This window comes from Furipterus horrens, unplaced genomic scaffold (genome assembly GCF_987537825.1).
Source record: "Furipterus horrens unplaced genomic scaffold, mFurHor1.1.pri manual_scaffold_7, whole genome shotgun sequence".
Lineage (NCBI taxonomy): Eukaryota > Metazoa > Chordata > Mammalia > Chiroptera > Furipteridae > Furipterus > Furipterus horrens.
In genome coordinates this window covers 106,183,102-106,208,674 of record NW_028327177.1, presented here as the reverse complement: position 1 = coordinate 106,208,674, position 25,573 = coordinate 106,183,102, and the positions used below count along the sequence as shown (strand labels likewise).

The following is a 25,573-nucleotide window of genomic DNA, read 5'->3' as shown; positions in this document are numbered from 1 at the left end:
AGTTTGGGGCAGGGAGGGATGTAGCTGGATCTGTAGTTGCAAATATAAATTGTTAGCCTTCCCGCTCCTAGCAACCTGTTAAAGCCTACATTTGATCAGTTTATTTAATTCCTGCATTTTATAGGTGGTAATGGAGTGTGGAAAGTGCCAGGCAGGGTGGGTCAGGAATACTAGGCCATCCCAGTGTTGCCGGGTAACTGTGGGCATTGAGACCTTGGGTTGCTCCTCTGTGATCTGGGGGCTGGAGTCCACACTATAAGGTCTTCTCTGGAGCTAACATGCATGAGTCCTCAAGGAGATACCCCTTGTCCAGAGCAGTTGGAAGCTCTGCCCCCCTGGTTTGCATCCACTCAAAAGGCATTGCTGGAGTACTTGACAGAAGAGATTTCACTGACTGAAACCAAGTCTGACCCCTATAAAGCAGTGAGTGAGTGGACTATATAAAATAGTAATTTTACCTCCAGATAAACTGACTTTAAAAAGTCCCTTTATTTGGGTGAAAGGTAATTTGTATTATTTGTAAGGTTTGGGCAATATATATATATGCCTTTCTTGTATAGACTTGAACAGCAAAGTTGTTCCGAAATAGGGCAGAATGCCTCACAGGCTTTCCAGCCAAGGAATGGAAGAGCTCTTTGCCTATGACTACTTCCAACCCACTAGGGCTACATGAATTTCTGGGGACCTAACAAGCAAATTATTTAGTATTTCCCTCCCCATCCTATGCCCTCAAAATAAATGCTGGAGCAGGGGAAGCTGTGTGGCCCCACCTTCCCAACTTGCTTCTCAGCCCCAGGAGGACCACTTCTCGGGTGTGACTGGGGGGCCTATGGTTGGCCTTTCTGGTAGAGAGCGTACCTCTGCTTTTGGCGCACCTCTATGGCCTCCAGGCAGCTTTTGCCAAAGCAGGTTCCATTTTCTACTGGGATCACGAAAGACCTCACCATGAATCTAGAACATCTTGAGTCTCAGTACATATAGAATGGGACTGTCAAGTAATGTACCCATACCCAGAACTTATGCATCCAACCAGGTGTGAAGGCAAGCTGTCCCCTGAAGAGGCCATGGACCTACTCCCACACAGTGCCTACAGCCAGAAGAGGCTGAAAGTGCCCCTCTGGGGGCTGCTTGCAGAGCTACAGCACACTAGAATCACCTTGACAACAGCAACTCTCTGGTCTTTGAAAGGAGATGTTCTGAAAAAGTCCTGAGTCATTCTTTGTCCAGTCAGGGACCCCAGGGGGGAAGGGGACAAGCCAGGTGATTTGGGACCAAAAATGAGATAAGGGAGGCTTTGTCATAGGATTCAGAAACTCAAAGACAGTTTCCAAAGAAACAGCCCTAGAATGGTTTACACCCTGTTTATACATTCATTTCTTTTTTAGTCTTTCCCATCCTTATGCTTTTTCTCATACTGTTTGTTTCTCCTGAAACACCTCTCATTGCTCCCCATTCTTTGCATCTCTGCTGATAGACATTTTAGCCAGCCTCTAAGGCCTAGCTGAGATGTGGCATGCTCCAGAAAGTCCTCCTTGATTTGTCTTTGCTGGCCTCCTGACACCCTGCAGCCGCTGGTCAACCCCTCCAGGTCTGTGGTGGGGTCCCCTTACACCTTTGTGCGCCCTGCGAGACTCACGTGGCTGGTGAATGGATGATGGTGCTGGAATGCTGCTCACACAATAAATAATAAATTTTCCCTTTTTAAAAATAACATGTTCACTGTAGAAAATGTTCTGGAAAGTAAAAAGAAAAATTTTAACTTTGTGTAAATACCACTTGTCTAGAGATACCTGTTAATGTTTTATGTATTTACTTCGAAAAGTTTTTTATGTATGTGTAATTGGAATCCAAATATAAAGTAAGGTTTTGTAATCATTTTTTTAAATTTAATATTCAATGAGTATACATACTCTTCTTCATCAATAATTTACTATTCAGTGAGTGTACATATTCTTCATCATTTTCCGTGGCTAAAGAGATGCTGTAATGTAACATTTCCTGCTGATGAGAATGTAGATTGTTTCCAGACAGGGCTGCACTGCTGTGCGTGTCCTTGCACACACTGCTGTGCGCACTGGCTGTGGAATGGCTTTAGACAGTGTCTCATGACCCTTCAGGACAGGGTCATGGCGTGCCCTCCATCCAGGGTTCCTTCAAAACAAAAACAGTTCCATTGTTTTATTTTAAATTATAATGCTAAATGAATACTGGAAATGAGGGCAATACAGAAGAAGTTTTAATATGTAAAATCACTCCAAATCTCAGTACCCAGAGGCCAGCCATTAGCATTCCGGTACATATCCTCCTGGATACTATTTACGAATGTGCACAAAATAAATATACACACGTGCGATTGTGCTGCTTGCTGCTTCACAACCTCTCAAGTTTCTATTTGGCTACATGTCATAGACTTCTTTCCTTATCAAAGAATATGGATCTTTATTATCCTTTTTAATGAGTATGTACCAATCCATTACATGAAGACACCATATTTCTTTTAGACTGTCCTCTGTTGATAGATATCCACTTTTTTGTGTGTTGGGGTGGGGCTGTTGTAAACAATGAAGGGAACATATTTGTACATACATCTTTGCACTCACTTCTTTGACTTTTTTTCTCTCATGATAAACTACAAGAAGAACTACTGAAATCAGAAAAACAAGAGGCAGATAGTGGATGGATCTGTTGTTTGGTTCAGTTCTGAGCAGGGCAGATAGGGCCCCTGGGAGCCTGTCCAGCACAAAGTCTGAAGGGCAGTGAACCCCCCTTTCTCTAATGACCCTCCCTCTTACAGATTGGCCCGGATTCTCGTCCGCCTGCCGGCACTCAGGCTAATGAGCTCCAACATAACAGAAGAACTTTTTTTTACTGGTCTCATTGGCAATGTTTCGATAGACAGCATAATTCCCTACATCCTCAAGATGGAGACGGCAGAGTACAATGGGCAGATCACCGGAGCCAGTCTATAGTGCACACCACACACCTGCTGAGGAGCAAAGGTTCCTCCGGGACTGCTCAGAGACAAAGAAAATGAAGTAGTAGTATTTTGGTATGTGCAAATACTTCCAGTATGTTCATCATTTCCTAGCTGGTTTCTTATCTGTTAATCCCAGACAATAGCAACTAAAACTCTAGTAGCATCCTTTCCTGCCATAAGAAATGTTTTAATGCCTTTTGATGAAGCAGATTTTGGAGCAATCTTTTAACTCAGTTTGTATTTAGAAATTCTCAAAGGGCAAAAAACAAAGTTTTATAATGTCGGAGACTAGTATTAAAACTAAAAGAACCTAAGAGAACCATATGTGTGTGTATATATATTAAAAATGTCCTTGGAGTTAATAGCTACTAATTACCAGGGTAATAATAATAGCACTTTCTAAGCACTTCGTATTGATGCATAATGTTAGCAACATCTTGTCTATTCGCAGGGCAAATGGAAAACTGTATATGTCTTTTGCCGAAATGCTAATGATTTCTGTGAAAATGCAATAGGGTATAGGAGACAATCATTTAAGTTTAAGAAAAGAAGACATCATTCCTAATTGAATGCACACTTTGGTGGTATTGAACTAAATTCCTGTGAGCAAATGGAAATGTGTCTTATCTGTATCATGCAGTAAGTGGGAGTGTGCTAGCAGTCAGTGGTGACCCAAATCAAAAGCTGCTTCAGTCACAGAGCTGATGCTTGTCAGGTTCCCTGACCTCTGGTCCTGGTCTGTGACAGGCATCTACAGGCTCCTTCAAACCTGGGCATCTTCTGATGACTGGTTCTCAGAATTGGACTGCAACCAGTCAGACATTAACTGCCAATTCCTGCAGCAGTTGACAAGGTGGGCATTTTGAACCATTGATAGTAGTTACTTCCTGGGTACAGTCTGGGGTGGGGTGGCTGCGGTTTTCAAATGGAGGGATGTGGCCCCCCCTAGAGCATGAGGGTTTCCCTCTGTGGTTTCTATTCCAGATGCCCCTTGAGAGGACCTGTGTTCCTGTAGTTTAGCTCTACTATGGGGGTGGGCTATGTGTACAGGATCTTGTCGCCTGGCTAGGGCAGTGGTGGTGAAGTTGAATGGAAGGGTCTCTGTTGACCTTAAATATCAGGGTCTTTCAGAATGTCTGCAAACTCAGCAGCTCTGTTGGCAAGTCTTTTAATGGTACTGGCCCACCATGCACTTTGATTCCCCGAGGTGTGTGCCAGCATACAAACCTTGGAGCATTTAAATGATGGATGCAGAAGCAAGCTGCCTGCTCCTTAAAAAGTGACCACTGATTCCTAAAGTTATCTTCTTTCTCATAACTTGTAGCAACCATTGTTTACAAGAACAGAATGTGGTTATAAGGAAATTCTATCTAGAGAAGAGGACCCATAAATTCCCATGGGTGTGAGTTACAGTGAGCATTTCCTGTTTGGGAAAAGTGGTGTGCCCAATACTGAGTCAGGTACTTTTCATTTTCTTTTTGTATAGCCCACAATAAAAAACTACAATATAAGGTCATTTGCATCTCTTACATCTTTTGATCAGATGATAGCCAAAAAGATCCCAGTGCACTCCCTAGTCTGGCGAGGGCATCGGTCAAGGTGGATACTTCATGAGCTGTGCATGGGTGTCAGACAAGCCAGCCACAGGCTTACAGCAAAATGAGATGTTTTATTCTGAAATGTTAACAGCACTTTATGAAATCATTAGGAAGAATTAAGTGGGACAGTCTCTTCAATTCTGATTTCCAGTTTGGACTTAATTATCGTTAATAGTTTATGCCTTGGAAGCAAATTTTGGAGTATAGTGGGGGTGCCCATTATAAAATGGTGGAAAGGATTTAATCTTACCAGCTTAAAGTTTTGGTTTTCTAACTTAGAAGTGATTTTGAATTTCAAAATTAAGACAAAAACTGGCCAAGATACTGGAGTTAGGGGAGCTCTGTATCATTTCTGCTTGTGAAAGGTTTTAGCATAGGGCATTCTGAAGCATTTTCTTGCATCTTGTACAACAAATTGTCTTTTTCTCTTGATTTTTAAAGCATCTGTTGATCACATTGTGGCTCCCTGGAAATACAGTGTCACATCTTTCAGATCTGAGTTCTCAGTGTTGGTGAAAAGGTCCACATTGGCCAGTTCCCTAATTCCCAGGGGCAGGCCTTGGGAGTTCTGTGTCTTTCAGGCTTTTAGACTCTGGTTGTCTTGAGATACTGGGGCAGCTTAGCCAAGACCTAGGCTGCAGTCCTGATGAAGCCCACTGCTTAGCTTTGTTGGGAAGAGGTGATAACCAGCAGGACAGTGAACACTTGGATAGGGAAGTGCCACACTCCAGCAAGATAGCCCTGAAGAAAAGTCTCTTTAGCTTAGGAAGTTACTGATTCTAACCTGGTCCTTTTCCTTGAATCCCTTCAATGGTGATGGTTGATTCCAGCGGACCATTTTGGGGTTTAAGCACTCCACATTAGTTCCAATTACTCTGAAGTGGCCTCTTAAGGATCAGGTCCACACTACCTGAATTCTTGCTACCCCAAATCATTTCAAGCATTTGACAGCAGGTCTATTCCATCTCTTGTCAAATTGGTTAAAAGAAGTAAGCTCAAAGTCAAGAATTATTTAGAGGGATCTCAAGCAGATTATTTGGGCTCAACTTTCACAAGACTTTTAACCCATGACAGTTTCAAACTCTAGATTTAGTGAAGTAGACCAGCCCTCTGCCTACTGAACCTCTTGAGAAAAATAAGGCAGGAGCAGGATTCTTTGCCATGTAGCCTATTCACATGTACCCTTCTGCTGACCCAGCGAGCCAGCCCTCCCTCAGTGAGGAGAGGTACACTGGCTAAGGGAGATGGGGATGGATATGCACAGTTGCTTTGTGATGAAGTGGGCTCTTTCCTATTGTTATCTTAGATAACGTTGGACAGTTATGTGTTGTTGAAATTTGTGGAATTCATTACATAGAATTATAAAACAGGACAGGAAGAAACTTAGAATAAGACCAAATTACAAATACTTTCCAACCTATTCCTGGAAAGTATTTTTAAGGAAGTATGCTACCACCCTTCTAATTTTGAGTTTTATATGTTCATTGGGAGTTACATTATTTATTGTCTTATCTGTGGTTAGGGTTCTTTTCCTGTTTGGGTTTTACATTTTAATTTCTGGTGTAGTCACTTGTAAGATGTGTTAATGTAATATCCCCCAGCTTGTTTGTGTCAGTATTAAATGTGAACTGTTCTGAGGCAGTTGCCACCAGTCATGCTGATAGCAACGGATATGTCTACCCTGGGCTCCCCAACATGGTGGCAACACACTCACTAGAGCTTACTTAGCAGTTTTGCTTATTTCGGGGACAGCCATGGCAGGGAGCCAAGAATCAGAAGGGCTCTAGCTGTACCTAGTGCTTTTATTTTGGGAAAACCATATCCTGACCCTTTGGGGGTTTCCAGCAGAGTAGTCTCACTCCCTGCCTGCTGTCCACCTGACGAGTGGCCCTTGGCTGTGGATCCAAGTTCTACGTGTAACCTGGTTCGAGTCCAGAAGCGCATGGCCTCCTTTCCAGTGGAAATGGCCTTATGTGCAGTGGGACTAGAGGTGACATTTCAACTCTTCTGAGCCCAGGTCATGAAAAAGTGTCATCTCCTGACATTCACTTTTATCCCAGGAGGTCAGTGCCCTTTAGATCCTGGAAAGGTCTGAGCAGGCAAGGCAGATAACCCCATGCTTGTCCCACTTCCATTCCCTAGATTGTGCGGCTCTCTGGAAACTTTTAACTTTGGTGTGAGTTTGTAATTGAGACAGAGTGGGTATGAGTCTCTTGTACACAGGGCTCTGGACCTCCATGTGCCCCTCCCACCAGTGTGGCATGTCTGTGTGTCCAGCCCTGAGCTCCCCTCAACGTATTGTGCGTGTACAGATTTATAAGCTTGTATGACTGACTGAATGTACATGTGTTTATATCTTCTATATATGTACAGTGTATATAGTGTGTGTATGTGTACATAGATGTATATTATGTATACAGACATGTAGCCACATATCCAAACTCTCCTTATGTTTTAAAGAAAATCTATGGTAAGAGTTGCTGAAGTAAATTGATGTGCGTGTTCCAAGGTCCCTCAGCAGGATGGATTTGCTGAGATTTTAACTCCATTTTCCTTTGGATGAGTTCAGCTGGGAAAGGCCATGAAGTCATAATCTCCACTCTTATACCAGGGAAAGTTCCAGACAGAAAATGTCCTGACAGGATGACATTGCTATGTATTCTCTAGGATTAGACAAGGGCTAGGAAGCTGGAAGACAATTTATCGTAATGTCTAAAAACTAGGTAGGGATCTTGAACCTGGTTTTCACACACCTATTTATGGCCTGACTGGAACTTGGTAGCTCAAGCTGTTGGGTTTCCCAGAGACTCACTCTGTCATGTGGTCAGTTTCAGAACAGTCTGTGTCATGGGACCTGGTTCCCAGTGTTGTAGTAATTTCCCCACTTGCTCTGGACTCTGCAGACCATGGGCACTGCCCTGTAACTAAAATTCCCGATAAAAAAAAAGAAACAACCTACTAGGTATTCTTTAAGAATAAGCATAAATGTTGATGGCTAACTTTATGGCATATAAATTACAAATCTTAAATTACTCCTCCAACTGTAGTATGTGAATGAAATCCACTGACTTCTCTCTCTAAATTATGATTTTAAAATTTTAGATACAACTTGCATTTTAATATGACTATGTATGCCCTTAAAGCTACAGATGCCAAATTTTCCTTGTTCAGGTTTATTCTGGTGAATTTTTCCCTTAAATTGGCTTTAACTGAGACATAGCAAGCCAGGGCTCAGCGCAGCAGTAGCTGCTCCTGGACTTGACTGGCAAGGAAGGTTGAAAGCTGGTCTGCTGAAAGAAATCACTGGATAACTGCAAAACCTAATTCACAGGCTGTGGGGGGTTTTTGTTTTTTTTAATAAGCTGTTGGAATATTTGAAAACACTTCATTGAGACCATCCTACTCAGTGCCTTTCGTGAGACTGGGCCATTCAGCCTCCAGCTTCCCCATCTGTGATGTAAAGAAGCTCCTGCTGCTTCGCTGGCCTCCCAGCAGTGATTGTCACCTTTCCCATGTCCTTGCCTGTTGTGACAATCATTAATGAAAGTAGCTTTCCAGTTCAAATAATAGAAATGGAAGTTTGACAGTCTCTAAATGAATCTTTAAAATAAAAAATTTCCTTTGGAGCTATTTATCTTAGCAGCAATCTAAAAATAAACAGACTTTAAAAACAAGTATCTTGGGGTAGGGAATGTGAGATATTTTTAATGCCCATCTATACTTTCAATTAAGCAGACAATAATTTTGGTGTCTCAAAATGCATACATACAACATAGAAGAAAGTGCTATAAGAAATAAGTGCTGAAAAAATGCACAGCAACATTTATCAATTGACTGTGATAATGCTTAATATTTGGATAACATTTGGATGCAGACTTTACATGAAAAATGGCTTTTCTCTAGGAAAGTATAATCATTTTAACAACCAGACATTTATGGACTCAAATGCTGCTGCCACATTCAACTCAAGTGCTGGAATATTTTTCTATATCCTCCCAGTTATCTTGTAAACCAGTGTTCAACTAGTTTTATAACTGAAAAGCTGCACATTTTTCATAGTACAAAACCATAGTTTTTACCTGTAGTTTGGACCTCTGTTTAAATGTAGCTAAGTATTACCAGCCCTTTTAAAAAACATCTGTTAAAGGAAAATTTGGGTGTTAGATTTTCTTGGGACCGTTTCTGTAACCTCTGACCCTCCTAATATAGAAAATATTGTCTATGCCATTACATTTTAATTCCAGGTTTAAAACCTGTTGAAAGCTGTGGCTTGAAATCAGCTTTGTTTATGTGATGGCATTTAAAAATAGCATGTTCTTTTTAAACTGAATTTTATATCTAATCAATGTCTTCAGTCTTGAAGAAGAATTTGCATTGTTGTGTTTGTATATAGAGTATTGCAGTGCATGAATTAGCTTTATGCATTTTATTAAATGCTATTTCAATGTGGCATTATTGTTGTGGCTTAATACTACTACCTAAATGAGGTTTATACTATTAAAAGTTAATTAAAGACTAATGTGCATCCTGCTCATCATTTTTCCTCATAATAGTAATAACAATAATGCCTGGCCCCCAAAAATCCCCAGAGTGCTCTCACCTAAACTCCTAGTAGTAAGGAAGTGCCCTAGTCAGAACCCTGTAGCTCTCACCTCTCCTTAGCCTAGCCCTTTGGACTTACGTTTCCAGAGCAGGGCTTGGGCTACCAGACCTCAGAGACTGCTGTCACAGACACAAACAGAGCCAGGCCTCACACCAAAGTAGAAAGTATTCTTAAAGTTTCAGACATCATCTGACCTCTCATCTTACAGGTGAGAAGTCTGAGGTCCAAAGTCAAGATTCTTAAGAGAACCCACTGGCAGCGAAATAGCTTTAGCTTGGCCAGGTAGTACTCAAAATGAAATGAAAATTGGTCACTTCAGCAGAACAAGGTCAAAAACCATCTGGCAAACACTGGTTATGCAAATAAAATTAAGAAACATTGTGTCAATCATAAAATCTTCACAGCAATCTTCTCTAATAATTTTCTCCCATTTCTGTAAATTTTAAACTCATCTTTTATCATTATTAAAGTAGGAAATGGAAAACAAAAGGGTGAAAGAGAATACCCCCAAGTAGTGTTCATTTCCATGAAACACTGTCTGCTGTCTATGAAAACAGCCCATGCAAAGAATAACTGTGGCGCTTTCCCATCAGGCATTGGACATTCTCTCTCTAAAGAGGGGTCACTGGCTTGGTTCAGCTACCTTTCTGGGCCTGTGGACCATGGAGGGAAGGAATACTTCCATAGGACCTTTTGTCTCACCAGCTGTGGAGAGGCAGAACAAAAGGAACAAACTCAGAAAAGGCCTGGTGGCCCAGGGGAAAGCCCAGTCAGCTGGTGTGAAGGCCCTGCTGCAACCAGCCAGGTGGGATTGCTGGACTGTTAGAAACGTTGCAGGAACTGAACCCAGCACCCACAGGAGGGATTAGAATGGAGGATAGATTTTTCTAGCCGCTTTCCAAAATAGTGGTAGGGGAGAGGTCACCAAGATTTGAATTTCAATGGAACAAAACTGAAGTAAGCCTGCCAGTTAGTTACACATTAGACCTACCCACCCACTTCTCCCTCCCAGTCCCTGCAAAGTTATCACCCTGAACATAGGTCTGATACAAAATCACAGTAAACCGTAACTTGAGCATCAAATGTAAAGTGAACTGGATTTCTCAATTTAATGGGATGATCTCCAACACTCAAGTACAGCTCATTACCTCACAGAGTAATGCCCGTATTCCCATTTTACAGAGAGAGACCTTGACCAAGGAAGTCTCCCATCAGAGAGGAACTCTGACCTTAAACTGGCTCTTCTAAGCCCCCTTCTTGCTGTATACCATTGGGCAAAGTCTCCTGGTCTTGTTTCCATGAGTCTGTAGTCCAGCTGGTCCTTTACTTTTGACCAAGTAAACTTATTCTTAAAATGACCCTAGAGAGCTTTGGGGTCTCATAAGGGCTAAAACCAGCACAAATAGTGTCACAAATATCAGTGTCCTAAAGAGGAAAGAACCACTAGGCAGACTCTCTTTCAAACCTTAAAGTGAGAACTGAATAAGCCAAGAAGGTGAACTGAGAGGCAGCCTGAAACACTGGTCCCTCGATGAAGGGCCAAAAAGTCTTGGCCAGTCAGTGCCTTCCTTCCTTCCTCCTTCATGATCTATAAACCTGCCTAAGGGGCACGGGGCTGGGACTACGGGGGCTGGCAGTGGCTGGCTCACCAGTGCGTGCATGCCTAAGGGAGGCTGGTCTGTCTGAGGGCACTGGAGCCTCCTGCATCTCTGGCCTGCCCACAGCCAGGCCCCTCAGGAGGAAAGGGTCAGTTGGCTTTAGTTTCAAAAGTCAGTACTACACAATGGTTTGCCCAGGATTTCTGAAAAATAACCAGAGTCTGAATGGAGGGGACATCCATATTGCCAGCCACAGATGGCATCAACCAAACTCAACCACAGCAACTCCTAATTCTCCAGAGCAGGGTCTGGAAGGAGTCAAAACCAGTGGAGACCAGGAAAAAGCCACAGGGTTAACAGGCTGTGGCCTTAACATGCTGATCCCAAAGCCCTGTCCCCATGCAGGTCTTCCTCCTTGTGTCTCTCAGACCAGATACGATACTGCTGGAGCGATTGATTAAGGAGCATTTTATTTTCAGTCTCTCTGGGGACAGAACTAGGGGCTTCCCTATGGCCACGGTAACCCTAGTGCACAGGCCTGGGGCCTTAGTCCTGGGCACCAGCTTTCAGAGTTGCTTTGTACTTCCCTGTCATCTCCTTGGGTAGCGGCACCAGGGCCGGGCAGGGCACCTGCCCTTCTACCTCACAGATGCACTCCCGCAGGCAATACTTTCGAGGTCCAAAGTGAGCTGGATGAGAAAGCTGCTTTTTCTCCTGCTCCTCTTTCTTGAGGGTTTCCCTATCGAAGAGCAGAGAAGCAACAAGGTATTGGCAACACTGCTCTGAGCCTCTGGGAAGCACAGGACTTCTCAGTGTGAACCCCACCATCTGCCAGGGAAACCTGGAAATCCTGTGTCTAATGTGCTCCCCACTCCCCAAACCTATCCCTCCCCTTACCACAGGTGAGGCCTTAAGCATATGGACCACTGGGGTGGGGTGGGGGGGTCACTTGGGAAAGACACTTTGCCCCAGGCCCAAACAGCAGCAGTCAACCTTTAACAGATATCCAAGGGGCAGCCCCATTTCTGACTGGGACAAGCAGGATGAAGGGGCCTGAAAATGCCTTTGCAAGCTTTCTCAGACATTCCTGGCTTCCCTCCCTTTCCTCCTCTCCTCTCTGTAAAGAAAAGGGACATGTCGCAGCAGGCCATGGGGTTGTGCACCCTCCGTCTCCAAGCTGGGGCATGTTTCTGGCCACACAGAGCAAGTATTTTAGCTGCATCTCTGCTTCCCACTGACCTCAGGAGGGAGGAATGACTTTTATCTCCACTTCACAGTGGAAGGAGTTACAGCTCACAGAGGCTCGGTGACTTAACAGTCTCACATCTGGTGAGCAGCAAAGCCAGAAGCAACAGACTCTCCAGGTGAGTGTCAGACTCACTGTCAGAGAGCCTGCCCTCTTGACACCCCTTCCAACACAGCCCTTTCCTCTCTCCAAGTCCCTGGGCTAAGGCGTTTACTCCCCTCCAGGTCAAACCCAGAAACTCACTCATTCTTCCCCACGATTTTCTTTATGTGCTCCACGATTTCTTTATTGCTCTTGGTCTCCACATCCACTAGAATCTGCTCACCAGAATCTGTAAACAGGAAGTAAAGGGGGGAGGGAACCTGAGAACTTAGAAGCATGCTCCTCAGCCTCAGATGGTGATCTGGGATTTGCTTTTAGTGGAGAAATATTTTAATAAAGTAAGTGTATTTGTTGATAAAACCCATAATATACTACCCTTCCTTTTTCCACATTTCTTTAAACATGAGCAGACAAATTTTAGGCAGGTACAACAGCATACTATTTTAATAGAAAGAAATTCCATGTTCATGGATAGAAAGACTCAGTATATACTATTAATATTGCAATCTTCCCCAAACTGATCTATAGATCCAATGCAATCCCCATCAAAATCCCAGTGGGTATTTCTGTAGAAACTGACAAGCTGAACCTAAAATTCATGCAAAACAAGAACACTGGGTGCAGAGCCCCAATTCCTACTTCATGGATGTGACATGCCCAGGATGCTATAAAATCACCACCGTCTTTAGCCATGCACAAACGGTAGTTTTGTGTGTCGGCTGCTCCACTGTCCTCCGTCAGCCTGCAGGAGGAAAAGCCAGGCTTACAGAAGGGTGCTCCTTCAGAAGGCAGCAGCACAAAAAGCACCTGAATCCAGATGAGTGGGGAACCATTCCAATACACACATTTTGGATGAAGGGAAAAAAAAAAAACCAACAAGAAAGAGTGGCTTAAATTTTTTTACATAGACAATACCAAGTGCTAGTGAGGATGCAGAGTAATGGGAACTTTCCTACTTTACTGATAAAAATACAAAATACTACAACCAATTTAGCCAATGAATTAAGACACAAAAGGAATAGAAAGACTGTGAAAAGAGAAGTAAAACTATTGTAGATAACATGATTACATATGCAGAAAATTCTAAGGAATTTAGAAAATAAAATACAAGAAATAGTGGATTTATAGCAAGCTTGCAAGACGCAGACCATATACGAAAATCAACTGTACTAACAAAAAAATTGAAAAATAAAAATATTTTAAAATATTTACAATAGTCACAAAATGTAATTAATATTATTAAAATGTCCATTCTCCACAAAATGAGCTATACTGTACAGTATTCCCTCACTTATCGTGGGTATTACGTTCTAGACCTCCCCCACACGATAGGTGAAAATACGCGAAGAACCTTACATTTATTTTAGTATTTATATATATTTTAAGGCTTTATAAACCCTTCCCATACACTTATAAACCGTTCCCAGTCCCTTATTAACCTTTTCCACACTTTTATAAACACTACTTATGTTATTAAACATATTCTACACTCTTAAACCTACGTAACTTTAACAACATATGTATACAGTACTGCAAAATCCAGCGATATAGCAAAAAATCCGCGATAAATAATTAAATATAATATTTTTAAAAATCCCGCGATACAGTGAGGCCGCGATATACAAGAGGGACTACTTGTAATTACAACCAAAATCCCAGCAAGCTTTTTTCTAGAAACTGGTAAGTTGTAAAATTTATATGGAAATACCAGAGAACCTAGACTAGCCAAAGTAATTTTGGGAAGAAAAAAAGAGCAATGTTGGATCTACACTACCTGATCTTAACATTTATAAAGCTACAAAAACCAAGAAAGTATGGTATTAGTACAAGGACAGACACAGATTGGTGAAAGAGGATGAGGGGTTCAAAAATACATGACCAAGTGATTTTTTTGTGTATGGTAAAATACATGACATAAAATTTACCATTTTAACCATTTTAAAGTATATAACTTGGTTTTTGTACATTCAGTATGTTGTAAAACTATTACCATTATGTAGTTCCAGAACTTCCTGATCACCCCAAAGAGAAACCCTTTACCAATTAAGCAGTCACTTCCTATTCGCACACAGTACCATCCCACCTCCCTGGCAGCCAGTGTCTATCTTTATGGACTTTACTTTTCCGGACATTACATATAAATGGAATCAGGCAAAACGTGTGGCCTTTCACGTCTGGCTTCTCTCATTTAACATAATATTATCAAGGTTCATCTGTAATGTAACTTGTGTCACTACTTCATACCTTTTCATGGCTCACTATCTGGATATACAAGCATTTTGTTTTTCCACTCATGATCGATTGATTTTTGACAAAGATGTCAAGGAATTCAATAAGGGAAAGGATAGTTGTCCAACAAATAGTGTTATAACAGCTGAATAGCATGAATCTAAAAAAAAAAAAGCAAAGCTCAATCTCTATCCTCACTTAAAACACAGAAAATAACTCCAACTAGAGCACAGACCTAAATGTAAAATCTAGAACTATAAAATGTCTAAAGGAAAGATGAGAAAAATCTTTGCAACCTTAGGGTAGGCGGGGATTTCTTGGACGGGACACAAAAAGCACTAAACAGCAAGCAACTGATAAGCTGGAGTTTATCAAAACTAAAAGCTGTGCTCTTCAAAAGACACCACTAAACTCTGGTCCCTGCGGCTCCGTTGGAGTATCATCCCATAACCGAAGGTTGCAGGTTCCGTCCAGGTGCGTCTGATCCCTGGTCCGGGCAAGTATGCAAGGCAACCAATCGATGTTTCTCTCTTACATCATGTTTCTCTCTCCTGTCTTCTCTCCCTTCCTCTCTCTTAAAGCAATGAAAAAATGTCCTTGGGTAAGGATTAAAAAAAAAAAAAAAAAAAAAAGACACCACTAAGGAAAAACAAGCCACAGAAAAAAAATATTCATAATACATGTAACTGACAAAGCAATTACATCCAAAATATATAAAGAACTTAATTTTTAAAAGCCCATTTCTTTAATAGACAAAAGATACAAATAGTTTCTTTACAAAAGAAATATGTATATGAATAGCTAGTAAGCACATAAAAAGTTGCCCATCCATGAGGAAAAGCAAATTAAAACCCCTTGGAATGGCTAAAATTTAAAGACAATGTGGTGAGTGAAATAACAGCCCCCAAAAATGTTCCTGTCCTAATCCCCCAGAACCTATGAATATGTCACTTTATGTGGCAAAAGGGACTCTGTGAATGTGATTAAAGTTAAGGACCTGGGATGGGTGATTGTCCTAATCTGGTGGGCCCAATTTAATCATATGGTCCTTAAAATCAGAGAACCTACCTGGACAGTAGTCAGAGAAACATGTGACTGGCACAATGGCCAGATATATGACGTTACTGGCTCTGAAGACTGAGGACAGGGCCACAAGCCAAAGAGTAGGGGTGACCTCTGGGAGAGGCATGGAAATGGATGCATCCGTAGAGCCTCCAGAAAGGAAGGCTCTGCTGACACCTTGACTTTCATCTGTTGCACCTCTAACCTACATAACTGCAAGGTAAGAAATTTGTGTTGTTTTAAACCACCAAGTTTGTGGTAATTTGTTACAGCAGCCACAGTAAACTAAGGCAAGTACCAATACCAGTTTGGGTGAGGGTGTGGAGCCACCAGGACTCCCACCCTGCTGCCTGGAGTGGGAGCTGATGCCTCACTCATTCTGGAAGCCTGTTCGGCAGTTCCTAAGGTCACCTTCCTAGTCTGTGAGCCAGTAGTCCCATCCTGACCCACAGGCCCTGGACAGCTGAGTACCTGTGTGCACAGAACAACTTGTGTAAGAAGGTACTGACAAGCCAAACACTGGAAACAACCCTTCACAGCCAGGGAAGCCCTCCTGCAAGGAGCTGCCAGCCAACAGCCCAACTGCAGTGTTTTGGGGTCTACCAGAGCCAAGCCCAGGCTCTTTGGCCTAGGTCTAGATCTGGCTATTTCTGCCCAAAGTGGAGAACTAATTCCCACTCAGCTAGCCCAGACTTCTAAGGGCTCTGTCACCATCTGAGGTGCTGCCTGTCCAGACCTCCTCCCTTCCCCCTCTCCTTTTAGAGATGCTGGACCTGTTTTGCCATATGAAGACTTGCCCTGCCCACCCCTATCCCCTCTCCCCTCTATCTCCAATAAATTTCATACTTCTGTCTTGGCATCTAACGAAAACCCAGGTGTTCATCAACAGGTGAATGGATAAGTAAACTGTGGTACATACCTATGATGGAATCCTACTTACCAATAAAAATGAATAAACTATTAATACATATAACATGAATGAATCACAAAAGCACGAGTAAAAACAAGACACAAAGTACATATTGTGAGATTCTATTTATATGAAGTTCTGAAATAACAATCTATGGTGAAAGAAATCGTAACAGTGGTTGCCTCTGGTGGTAGGGGAAATTAACAGGAAAGGAACAATAGAGAACTATCTGGAGTAACTGAAATGGTCTTCATCTTTGGGAAAGCCGAGACACAAACACATAACTGTCAGAATTCATCAATCTATACACATTAGACCTGTGCATTTATTACAGCTAAATTATACATCAGTAAAGTTAATTTTTAAATGTAAATACAAAATACATGCACCAAATTATCATACCACCATTCTCATTCTCTTCACTCCCCACTTACCTTGACCTTTTTTTCATAGCACTTATCTTCTAACATACTATCTTGTTAAGTGTCTTATTCATTTGTCTCCTCTGCTAGAGTTCATCTCTACAAGGGCAGAGGTCTTTGTATGGCTCCCTGACATCCCAAGCACGTAGAACATGAGTCCTAGCATTACATATCTGATGAAGGATCTGGCCATTCCTGGCCAGAAATAAAATGAAAGAACATAATTTTATTTCCCAAACTATACTTCATTTGATTCTCTTAACATGTAAGGCAGATTTTTGTCTTTACTTGAGAAACAAATCAATGGGAATATTTCTCACTTAGGGTCAGAATGACTGAGAGCTAGACCAAAACACCTGGTCCTGTGACTTCTGGGTACTGAGCCCAATTTACCCAAATAAATATTCACTCAGTGCAGAGAGGACACACAAACACGCACTTCTGAAGAGAATGTGTGCAGCATTGAGAGAGGGGCTCTGGGAGACAGGGGAGTGCCAGCCTAAGTGTTCAGGGAAGGCTTCCTGGAAGAAGTGTGCCCAAGATGAGTCTGGAAGGATTTTAAAATTAAATGAACAAAGAAAGATTTGAGCAGAGGGACCAGCATGAGCAAAGCATCAAAGCAAGGTATGGCAAGGGAATTTGGAAAAATCAGCCTGTGTGGTGTGAGGCCTGTAGGATAATGAGGGCAACAGGAGACGATGGAGGAGAGGGAAAAGGCATCCTGAACTCAATGGCCACTGAAGCCAAAGTGACAAGAGCAACGTTAGTTCACACAGCTGTACCTCAAATGGCCTGACTGCTATTGTAGGAAGAACGGAGAGGAGGAAAGACAGTCCTGGTCCACAGCAGAGAGGCCCCCTGTACTCACCTAAATAGAAGCGAAGGAAGGGTGATGGTGTCATGTTCTTAAACATCATGATCTGCACCCAAGGGTTTTTGTATTGGATCTGAGGTATGTTGAAAAACACAAATTTCCTGCAAAGAAGAATAAATTAAACTAATAAAACAAGAGTTTTTAACCTAAAATTTTGCACACCTGTATATTTATTTTTCTAAAAAATAGGTCCAGAACTTTCATCAGTTTCTCAGAGGACCCTGCCCCCCAAAAAGGCTGAAAAAAGAAGCTTTAGGAATGTGTTGGTGTGTTCTCTGAGCATGGGTATTCAGACTTGTGGTTTGTCATCTGAGGGAAAAGAAATCTGTACACCTAAAACTCACCCAAGCAGAAGTATAAATGTAAAAATGAAACTATGGAATGTCCTCAATCTCTATATGAATGGTGGTTACATAGGTGTATCCATATGTAGAATTCATCAAACTGTATACTTATAGGTATGCACTTCATGTATACCGAAATTTTAAAATATACTTTAAAAAACATGGGAAATATTTTTACAATCTAGAATTAGTAAAACCTTTAACCTTAGGAAGTTTATAATGTATAAGTGTAACTACATTACAGCTTTTGCATGGCAAAATTTACCAAAAATAAAAACATTCACCAAACCAAAGGGAAAAATGTTTGTAAAACTTAATCACCTTGTGACAGTTTTACACATTATTAGTAGGATTTATAGTTGAGAGGAACAGCAGGCAAAGGCCAGAAATAGGCAGAAGGAAAATCAGCCTATCATCATCACATGAAGAGATTCTCTATATCTTCCCAGTAAAATCATGTAAATTAAAATAGTTTTTCACCTCTTAGATTGCTAAAATTTTTAAAAAGTTATAGAAGTGAGGAAACATTTCATTAAGAGTATAAAATGGTTTAACCTCTTTGGAGGTCAGTTTAGAACTAACAAAATTTTAAAAGCATAGATCTTGACTCAATTTAACTTCTGCTTTTACATACTTTCACACTTGAATACAAAGGCACATGTAAGGTTTACTACAGCATTATTTCTTACACCAAAGGAACAGAAACAACGTAAATGCCCCTCAACAGGGGACTTATTAAATCATTACAATACAACTGTATCTCTGCATCCCTCTCCACCTCTTTCCATCCTGAATGGCTAACTTACATGGGCTACGGAACGGAAATTCTTGCCCTCTGGATTTTGTTGCATTCAGCCAAGAGGGAGCACTGGCTAAAGACAGGAAGGAGGGAGTAGAGCCAAAGTGTTTATTTCCCTGGCTCATCCCCTGGCTAAGTCCCAGGCTTCTATCAGGCAGCCCTCTCCAACTCCCCCCCATTTCTGCAAGCCTAGACTGGGGGTCTTGCACTGTTCCCTGTGGTTTCCTTTCCTCATCATCCCAAACCTTTGTTAATAGTCCCTTAATGATGTGAATTTAAATGCTACCTTGGCTTCCTACTGCCACCCTGACCCACACACCAGAGGACAGAAAGGGGGAAGGGAGATACACAGGACAGAAGCAGTCAGTCGCCCAACTACCACTTCCCAGCTGTGTGACCCATGGCAAGTGAGTGCTCTGTGCTTCAATGTTTATGCCACGAAGATGGCAATGCAGGACAAGCAGTCCACAATGGAGCTGGAAGTCTATTTTCAAGAAGATAAAATTGACAGACTCAACAGAAAACCTGTGCGACCATTTAGTTAGGGAGACTTCCATAATTGGGACAGAATCTGAGCTGAAACAAAAGAAAAGCAATGACATTTATTAATTCCAGGGAAAACAAAAATCTTTGCAAAAACAAAAAGGAAAAATAATCATGGTACTCTATGTGGCTCAACTGTGTATAGTGTTCACATATTAATTTAAACACTGAATAATGTTCTATTCAAAATTTTGAAATGACTACATTGGGGAGATGGGAGCAGTTTGGGTAGTATACACATGTTGAGTGTGCAGAATGGTAATGGTAGTGAAAGAACTAAATCCTCATCCTCCATAGTGACAAGGCACTAGATAAATGTCTACAGCTAAGAAAATAAGAAGTAGCCCTCTAAGTAAGGTATTTAACTCTGTGGAGGGAAAACTCTTAATTAAATGGTTAGAGCTAAAAGGTGCTGCCTCTAGAGAAGGAAGTGGAAATAGGGTGCTACTTATAAGCCTTGCAAACCAGGACAACACACAGGGCTAGAAGCTCCAAGACTGAATTTACCTTCCTAGGCCTAAGCTCAATTCCTGTCCCACAGCAGAGTACCCCAATATCGCAGAATTTTGTACAAATAAACCAAGACATATCCATGTAGGAATTTTTCATACCTAAAACTACTAAAACAAAAAACTTCAACAGGATCTTTAAGTGGTTCTTGCTAAAGCATGGGAAGAAAGTTAATAACGGTAGGTTACCTTTAGTGGAGCACCTGCTATATATGCCAGACACCTTACTAGGCACTTTATTCTGTAATCCTCACAGCACACTGGAAGGTAGGGTTTTCCAACTAAGTAAAACTGAAAAACTAAATAAACTGCCCCACGTCAACAACTAGGAAGTGAAAGAACCGGGGGTCTGTGATCAGCGACTTTTTCTACACTGTTCTGTCACTATCAAGTTATCCAATCCACCTAGACCCTGAGGCTCAGAGCTAAACACAGAACTCAATAAATGTGAGCAGCTGTCCTTTCTCTTACTACATTGTAAAAGCAAGAACGCCTGGCACGGGTGAGTCAGGACTCAGCCCTCAGGCACTGAACAAGGCAGCTCCCCACACACCCAGCAGATAACCCAAGCCTATTGCTCCCCTGGGCAGTAGTGCTGGCCACCAGCACTTGGAATGAAGACACAGCTCCAATGCTGCCTGCCAACGAACAAAGGCCTGCGGGGCTAGAAGGCACCAGTCAGGCAGGCTCTCAAACCCAAGGGCACAAAATCACAAAAAAGGCACAGGTGGGTAAGGTATGCCCTTACCACCAGGATCAAGAAACATTATGGCTGTTTGTATTCTATTTACCTGGGGGGTATTAAAATACTTAAACAGGTGAGACTAGGGCTGGCAGGCCTATTTTGACTGGTTGGCCACTGAAATACCAGAGATTAACATAAAAATCTGACCTTCTGGCTTCTCAACAAATCTGAAATTCTCCTGGAGCAGACATAGCTAAGATGTAGCCACACAGTGAACAGCCCCTTGAGACAGGGCACGTTTCTCCAGGTTACGCAGGCTCATCCAGCCAGCCTCTCTCCTTTCTGCTACCTACCTGGCCTCTGCCCTGTGGTTTCTGGTGTCGATATGCATACAGCGGGGTTAGGAAGGGTGCCCATGGATCCCGTGTCAGCAGGTCCAAGTTCTTGGGTCCATCTGTGGAGGGCAAATGGCTAAGAGGTAGCGTAAGGCTATCCTGGACAGCTGTGCAGTGAAGGCCCTTCTCCACACCAGACCACCCCTCAGTGAGCTGCTCTCATTCTGATCAGTTCCACAAACCTGATCTCAAAGTTTCTGCATGACAGTACTTTTTCCTTAGTCACTGTTGAATTCCCAGGACACAGCAGGCACTCGATAAATGTATACTTGGTACCAGAAAAGCCCAAAGCTCAGCTGTTGCCTCAAGCTTCCATTCAACCATTCCCTGATCTGCTCCAGGCTGAAAACCATGGAATTGGGGGGTGGGGGGGTTGCCACTACACGGTTGACTAGTCACTTAATTATAACACGAGAACTCCTACCAAAAAAGCAACACTTGCAGAGCCACCACTCACTAGCTGTGACACTTTGGACAGGCAAGTTCCCTATAACCTCTCGGAGCATTTCCCCACCCCCAGAGTGGGGATAACAACGGGTTTCTGAACAGACCAAATGGGAGAGAATACACAAGCAGCGTTCAGAACCGTGCTGCACGCGTAAGAACTCAGTAAATGCCAGCGGCTGTCACTTCCCTCCGTGCATCGCCACATCGGCCCGGGTCCTGCTATCCTCCCCGTTAGGGACAGTGAGGAGGATCCACTCGCCCAGAGCCAGCAGCAGGTGGAAAGGGATCCGAACAAGGTCTGTCACCACCCAAACCGCCTGCCGCCCCTCCCCACTGCTGGCATGGGACACAGGTGACTAAGGAGGCTGTGGCCTTCCCAGGTTGGCCTCGTCCTCCACCCGGGAGGAAGGAGGACGAGGAAGGGGCCTGGCCCTCCGCCCCCTACGTCGGCTGCCACGGCGTGGCTCTGCTGTCCTCTTCTCACTGTGGAGCTGCTCCACAGTCTCCAATTCTGCAAAATGGAGGCAATAGCACCAACCTCGGGGGTCCAGCCCCAGGTCTCCACGTTACCAACACGTTGTTAATCACCGGGAGCGGCCTCACAGGTCTAGGACTGACCTGGCGCCTTCGCCCAGCTTCCCGTGCGTGTTGTAGTTCACCGTCATGACCTTCACCGAGTCCTTGAACACCACGTCCCCCTGGCCCAGGTACTGCAGAGTGCGGCGGATGGGGAAGCGGCCCTTCATGAGCATGGCTGCGGTGGCAGTGCCGCGAAGCCGGCGGCGAGAAGTTACCAGAGCAGCACACGCCGCCGGCGGCGAACCTCGCGCGGCTTTTCCTCCGCGCAGTTTCCACTTCCCGCGCAGACTCACAGAAGACTCCCCCCGGCGGCCAGCGCGGGTGCCGCGGGGCAGCCTGGAATTTGTAGTCTTTGGTGGCGGTGCTTTGGAGCGGGAGTTGGCGTACGAGTATTTACATTTTCGCTTTATATCACCCTCCTAAAAACATTTAGTTTTTTCTATGTATTCGCCTTCTCCTCCACAAGAGAATATATTTTAAAATAGGATTAAACTCATTCAGAGAACAAAATTACAGCAGAAAATAAATCAGGAGTTCTGAGTTCCAATACCAAGTTAGTAACTTTCTATTAAACCTCAGATAAGTCAGTTTTTCTCAACTTCTCCGGTTTCAAAATGAAGGGTTCTAACAGTGCAAAAAAAAAAAAAAAAGAAACTGATTTGCAAAAGGAAAACGAAAACTTTGTGTATACCACTTCCAGATTTTGCCCATTAACTGCTCTGGACATCAGTATTTTTAATAAACAAAACGTGGATGAGATGCATGTCAGAAGCACCACTGTTATTGATCTGAGAACTTTTTATTTCTCCTTCACTTTTGAAGGATAATTTTGCCAGATATAGGACTCTTTTAAGTTCATGGGGTGGGGGTGGGGCGTTCATTTTAAAATTTTCACTCCATTCTCCCGACTTCTTGCATGGTTTCTGACTAGTCAGCTGTAATGTCTCTATTTCTCTATAGGTAAGATAGTTTTTTCTTCTAGATTTTTTCAAGATTTTCTGTCTTTGGATTTTGCAATTCAAATAAGATATATGTAGATGTAGATTTTTTATATTTATGCTGCCTGGTATTCTCTGAGCTTCCTGGATCTGTGGTTTGGTGACTGTCATTAATATGGAAGTTCTTAGCTATTGATGCTTCTAATATTTCTTCCTTTTTTTCTCCTCTGGTATTCCAATTTTACATCTTTTGAAATTGTGCCAGAGTTCTTGGATATACTTTTTTCTTTTCTTTTTTTTTATTCATTTTTTCCTTTGCATTTCAGTAGGGTTTCCTTCAGCAAGGATTCCTACCTAATCTATGTCCAATTTACTGATGAGCCCATCAGAAGCATTCTTTGTTAGTTTTTCTGTTTGCAGCATTTCCTTTTGACTATTTCCTAGAGTTCTTATATCTGCTTACATTACTCATCTCTTCTTGCATATTACTTACTTTTACCATTAGGCTCCTTAACATAAGTTATTTTAAATTCCCTACTGATAATTCCAACATCTGTGTCATGTGAATCTGATTCTGATACTTGCTGTTTCATCAGACTGTGTTTTTTCCTTGCCTTTTTACAGCATGCTTGTCGTTCTTACTGAAAGTCAGACAATATTAGCTATGTTGAGTAATAAGAACTGAGATAAATAAGCCTCCAGTATGTGGATTTATGATAATCTGACTAGGAGTTGAGCTGTGTTTGTGAACTGTAGCCATAGGTGCCAGAGGCTTCAAATTCCTCTAGTCTTTTGTTTTACCTCCCCTCTTGACTTTGGTCTTCCTTAGATAGTCCTCCTCAAAGACTGATTTTTGTAGCTCTTTCAGCTGTAACCTACCCTTATAACTGGAGCATTGTTGGTATTGTGGTAAGATGTGGAGGAGAGGAATCGGCCTATAATCTTATGATAAAAATCTCAGTATTTTAGGGAACCTGTGTCCCTAGGCTGTGACCTTCATAAGTGTTTCTTAATCCCTCTCTGTGATATTGTAATATAGTAAGAAATATGTGTTTGGCCTTTGGTCCTGGTTCCAGAGCTCCTAAAAGCCCATCATTTACTTAATGAGATAGGAGTGTCTTGTCATAATTGCTGGGTTTTGTCCCTATTCCTGAAATAGTTGTGGAGATAAAAGTGAAAGGAGCATCTTTTGTTCTTCATAACAAGCCCCTGATCAGCCACACCAGTTTATGCAAATGAAGTGACTTTTGGGAAGCCCCTGAGGTTGGGGGCTAGTTGCCAGAACCATGTGATTAGAAGGTTGGAACTTAAAGCCCCTTTGCCTCAACCCTGACCTCCAGGGAGGGAAGATGGGTTAGAGGTTAATCACTAATGACCAATGATTTAGTCAATCATGCCTGTGTAATGAAGCCTCCATTTAAAAAAACTCCAACTGAACAGCTTGGGAGAGTTTCTGAGTCAGTGAGCCCAAGATGCTGGGGGAGTGGTGTGCCCAGAGAAGGCGTGAAAGCTCTGCACTCCTTCTCCCATGCCTTGTCCTATGCAACTCTTCCATCTGGCTGTTTCTAAATTGAATTATTTTACAATAAACTGGCGATATAGTAAATTAACTGTTTTCCTGAGTTCTGTGAGCCATTATAGCAAATTACCAAACCTAGTGAGGCGATTGTGGGAACCCCAGTTTATAGCTGTTGGCTCAGAAGTATTGGAGGCTGGCACTTGTGAATTAGATCGGAAGACTGAGCCCTTAATGTATGAGACTCTACAATAATTCCAGGTAGATAGGGTCAGAATTGAATTAAACTGTGGGGCACCCAGCTGGTGCCGAAGAATTTATCAGCGTAGGAAAAAAACATACATTTAGTGTTAGAAGTGTGTGAGTAGTGTTTATAGAAAAACAAGTTTTCCTTTACCTTTCCCTCACTTAAATAAGACAGGAAGGCTACGGGTAGAGGGGGTGAAATGCCCTTTCCCCAGGTGGGATTTGGCTCTGGTAAGGTCTTTCCCCCTGGAATGCTCTGAGTTTATTTTTAAAAGACTACTGTTCCCCTTCTCCTGCCAGGCCCGCCCCAGGCTCTTTCTCAGCTCTTAGCTGTGAAAACCTGGAGGGGTTCTTGGAGGTAAAAGCCACGAAAGTGTGGGATCTCCCTTAAGCTGGGGCCTCCAGGAGTTCCTCACTCTCATGCTAGTCCGCACTCAGCCTCCTGCAATTCATCAAAATGTTCCTAACATCTATGGTTCCAGTGGCTTCTGTTCCAGGTAAGCTGGCCTCACCTGTGACTCTCTGAATTCATCTCTTTCCAGATTTTGGGGTGTCAGTTTGCCCTGTAAACTCCATTCTCTGATGGGTCGAAAAGTAATTGATTTTCAGTTTGTCCAACTTTTTCTTGTAAGGATAGGAGTTAACAACTTCCAAACTCCGTGTGCCTGAGGTGAAACCCAAAGTCCATTCTGAAGTATTTTTTAAACTGCTAGGCTACTGAAGAGTTTTAGACAGAAGAGCTTTTGATCTTCAAGTCTGCAGGAGGCGCTTCCTATGGATGAAATACCCCATCCCATGTTAGAAATGTGAGTGTCCATACATAAAGCAGGCCAGGACAATTGGGTTTTGTAGTCAAGACATCCCTGCGCTGGAATCCCAGTGGTGTAACCCTGAGCTTGCTTAATTTTACCACACTCATTTTTCATCTGTAAACTGAGGTTGTTGGGAAGA

The 25,573-nt window shown here is 42.6% G+C and overlaps 2 protein-coding genes and 1 pseudogene across 3 annotated transcripts in view; 2 read left to right on the top strand and 1 right to left on the bottom strand.

The window, feature by feature from the left end:
• The window catches only part of NR2C2 (nuclear receptor subfamily 2 group C member 2), a 113,254-nt gene extending 105,329 nt beyond the window's left edge, over nucleotides 1-7,925 (top strand). Inside the window, exon 15 of the mRNA XM_090284221.1 lies at nucleotides 2,795-7,925. Coding sequence (XP_090140347.1) covers nucleotides 2,795-2,969 — 175 coding nt within the window. The 3' untranslated portion in view covers nucleotides 2,970-7,925. The remainder of the gene's footprint in view (nucleotides 1-2,794) is intronic.
• On the bottom strand, nucleotides 471-22,216 carry MRPS25 (mitochondrial ribosomal protein S25). Of its 2 annotated transcripts, XM_090284220.1 has the most exons (5): nucleotides 21,962-22,216; nucleotides 17,616-17,722; nucleotides 12,266-12,353; nucleotides 1,932-2,151; nucleotides 471-1,733 (listed from the first exon to the last, which is right to left on the bottom strand). In XM_090284220.1, exons 1-4 carry the CDS (start codon nucleotides 22,093-22,095, stop codon nucleotides 1,971-1,973), a joined length of 510 nt encoding a protein of 169 aa, XP_090140346.1. In that variant the 5' UTR covers nucleotides 22,096-22,216; the 3' UTR covers nucleotides 471-1,733; nucleotides 1,932-1,970. The 2 variants fall into 2 exon arrangements, with proteins under 2 accessions (XP_090140346.1, XP_090140345.1); XM_090284219.1 differs by lacking the exons at nucleotides 471-1,733; nucleotides 1,932-2,151 and adding an exon at nucleotides 11,230-11,515 and having other exon boundaries at nucleotides 21,962-22,215.
• On the top strand, nucleotides 12,717-13,018 carry LOC150004985 (small ribosomal subunit protein eS27-like pseudogene; annotated as a pseudogene).
• Nucleotides 22,217-25,573: the final 3,357 nt, after the last annotated feature.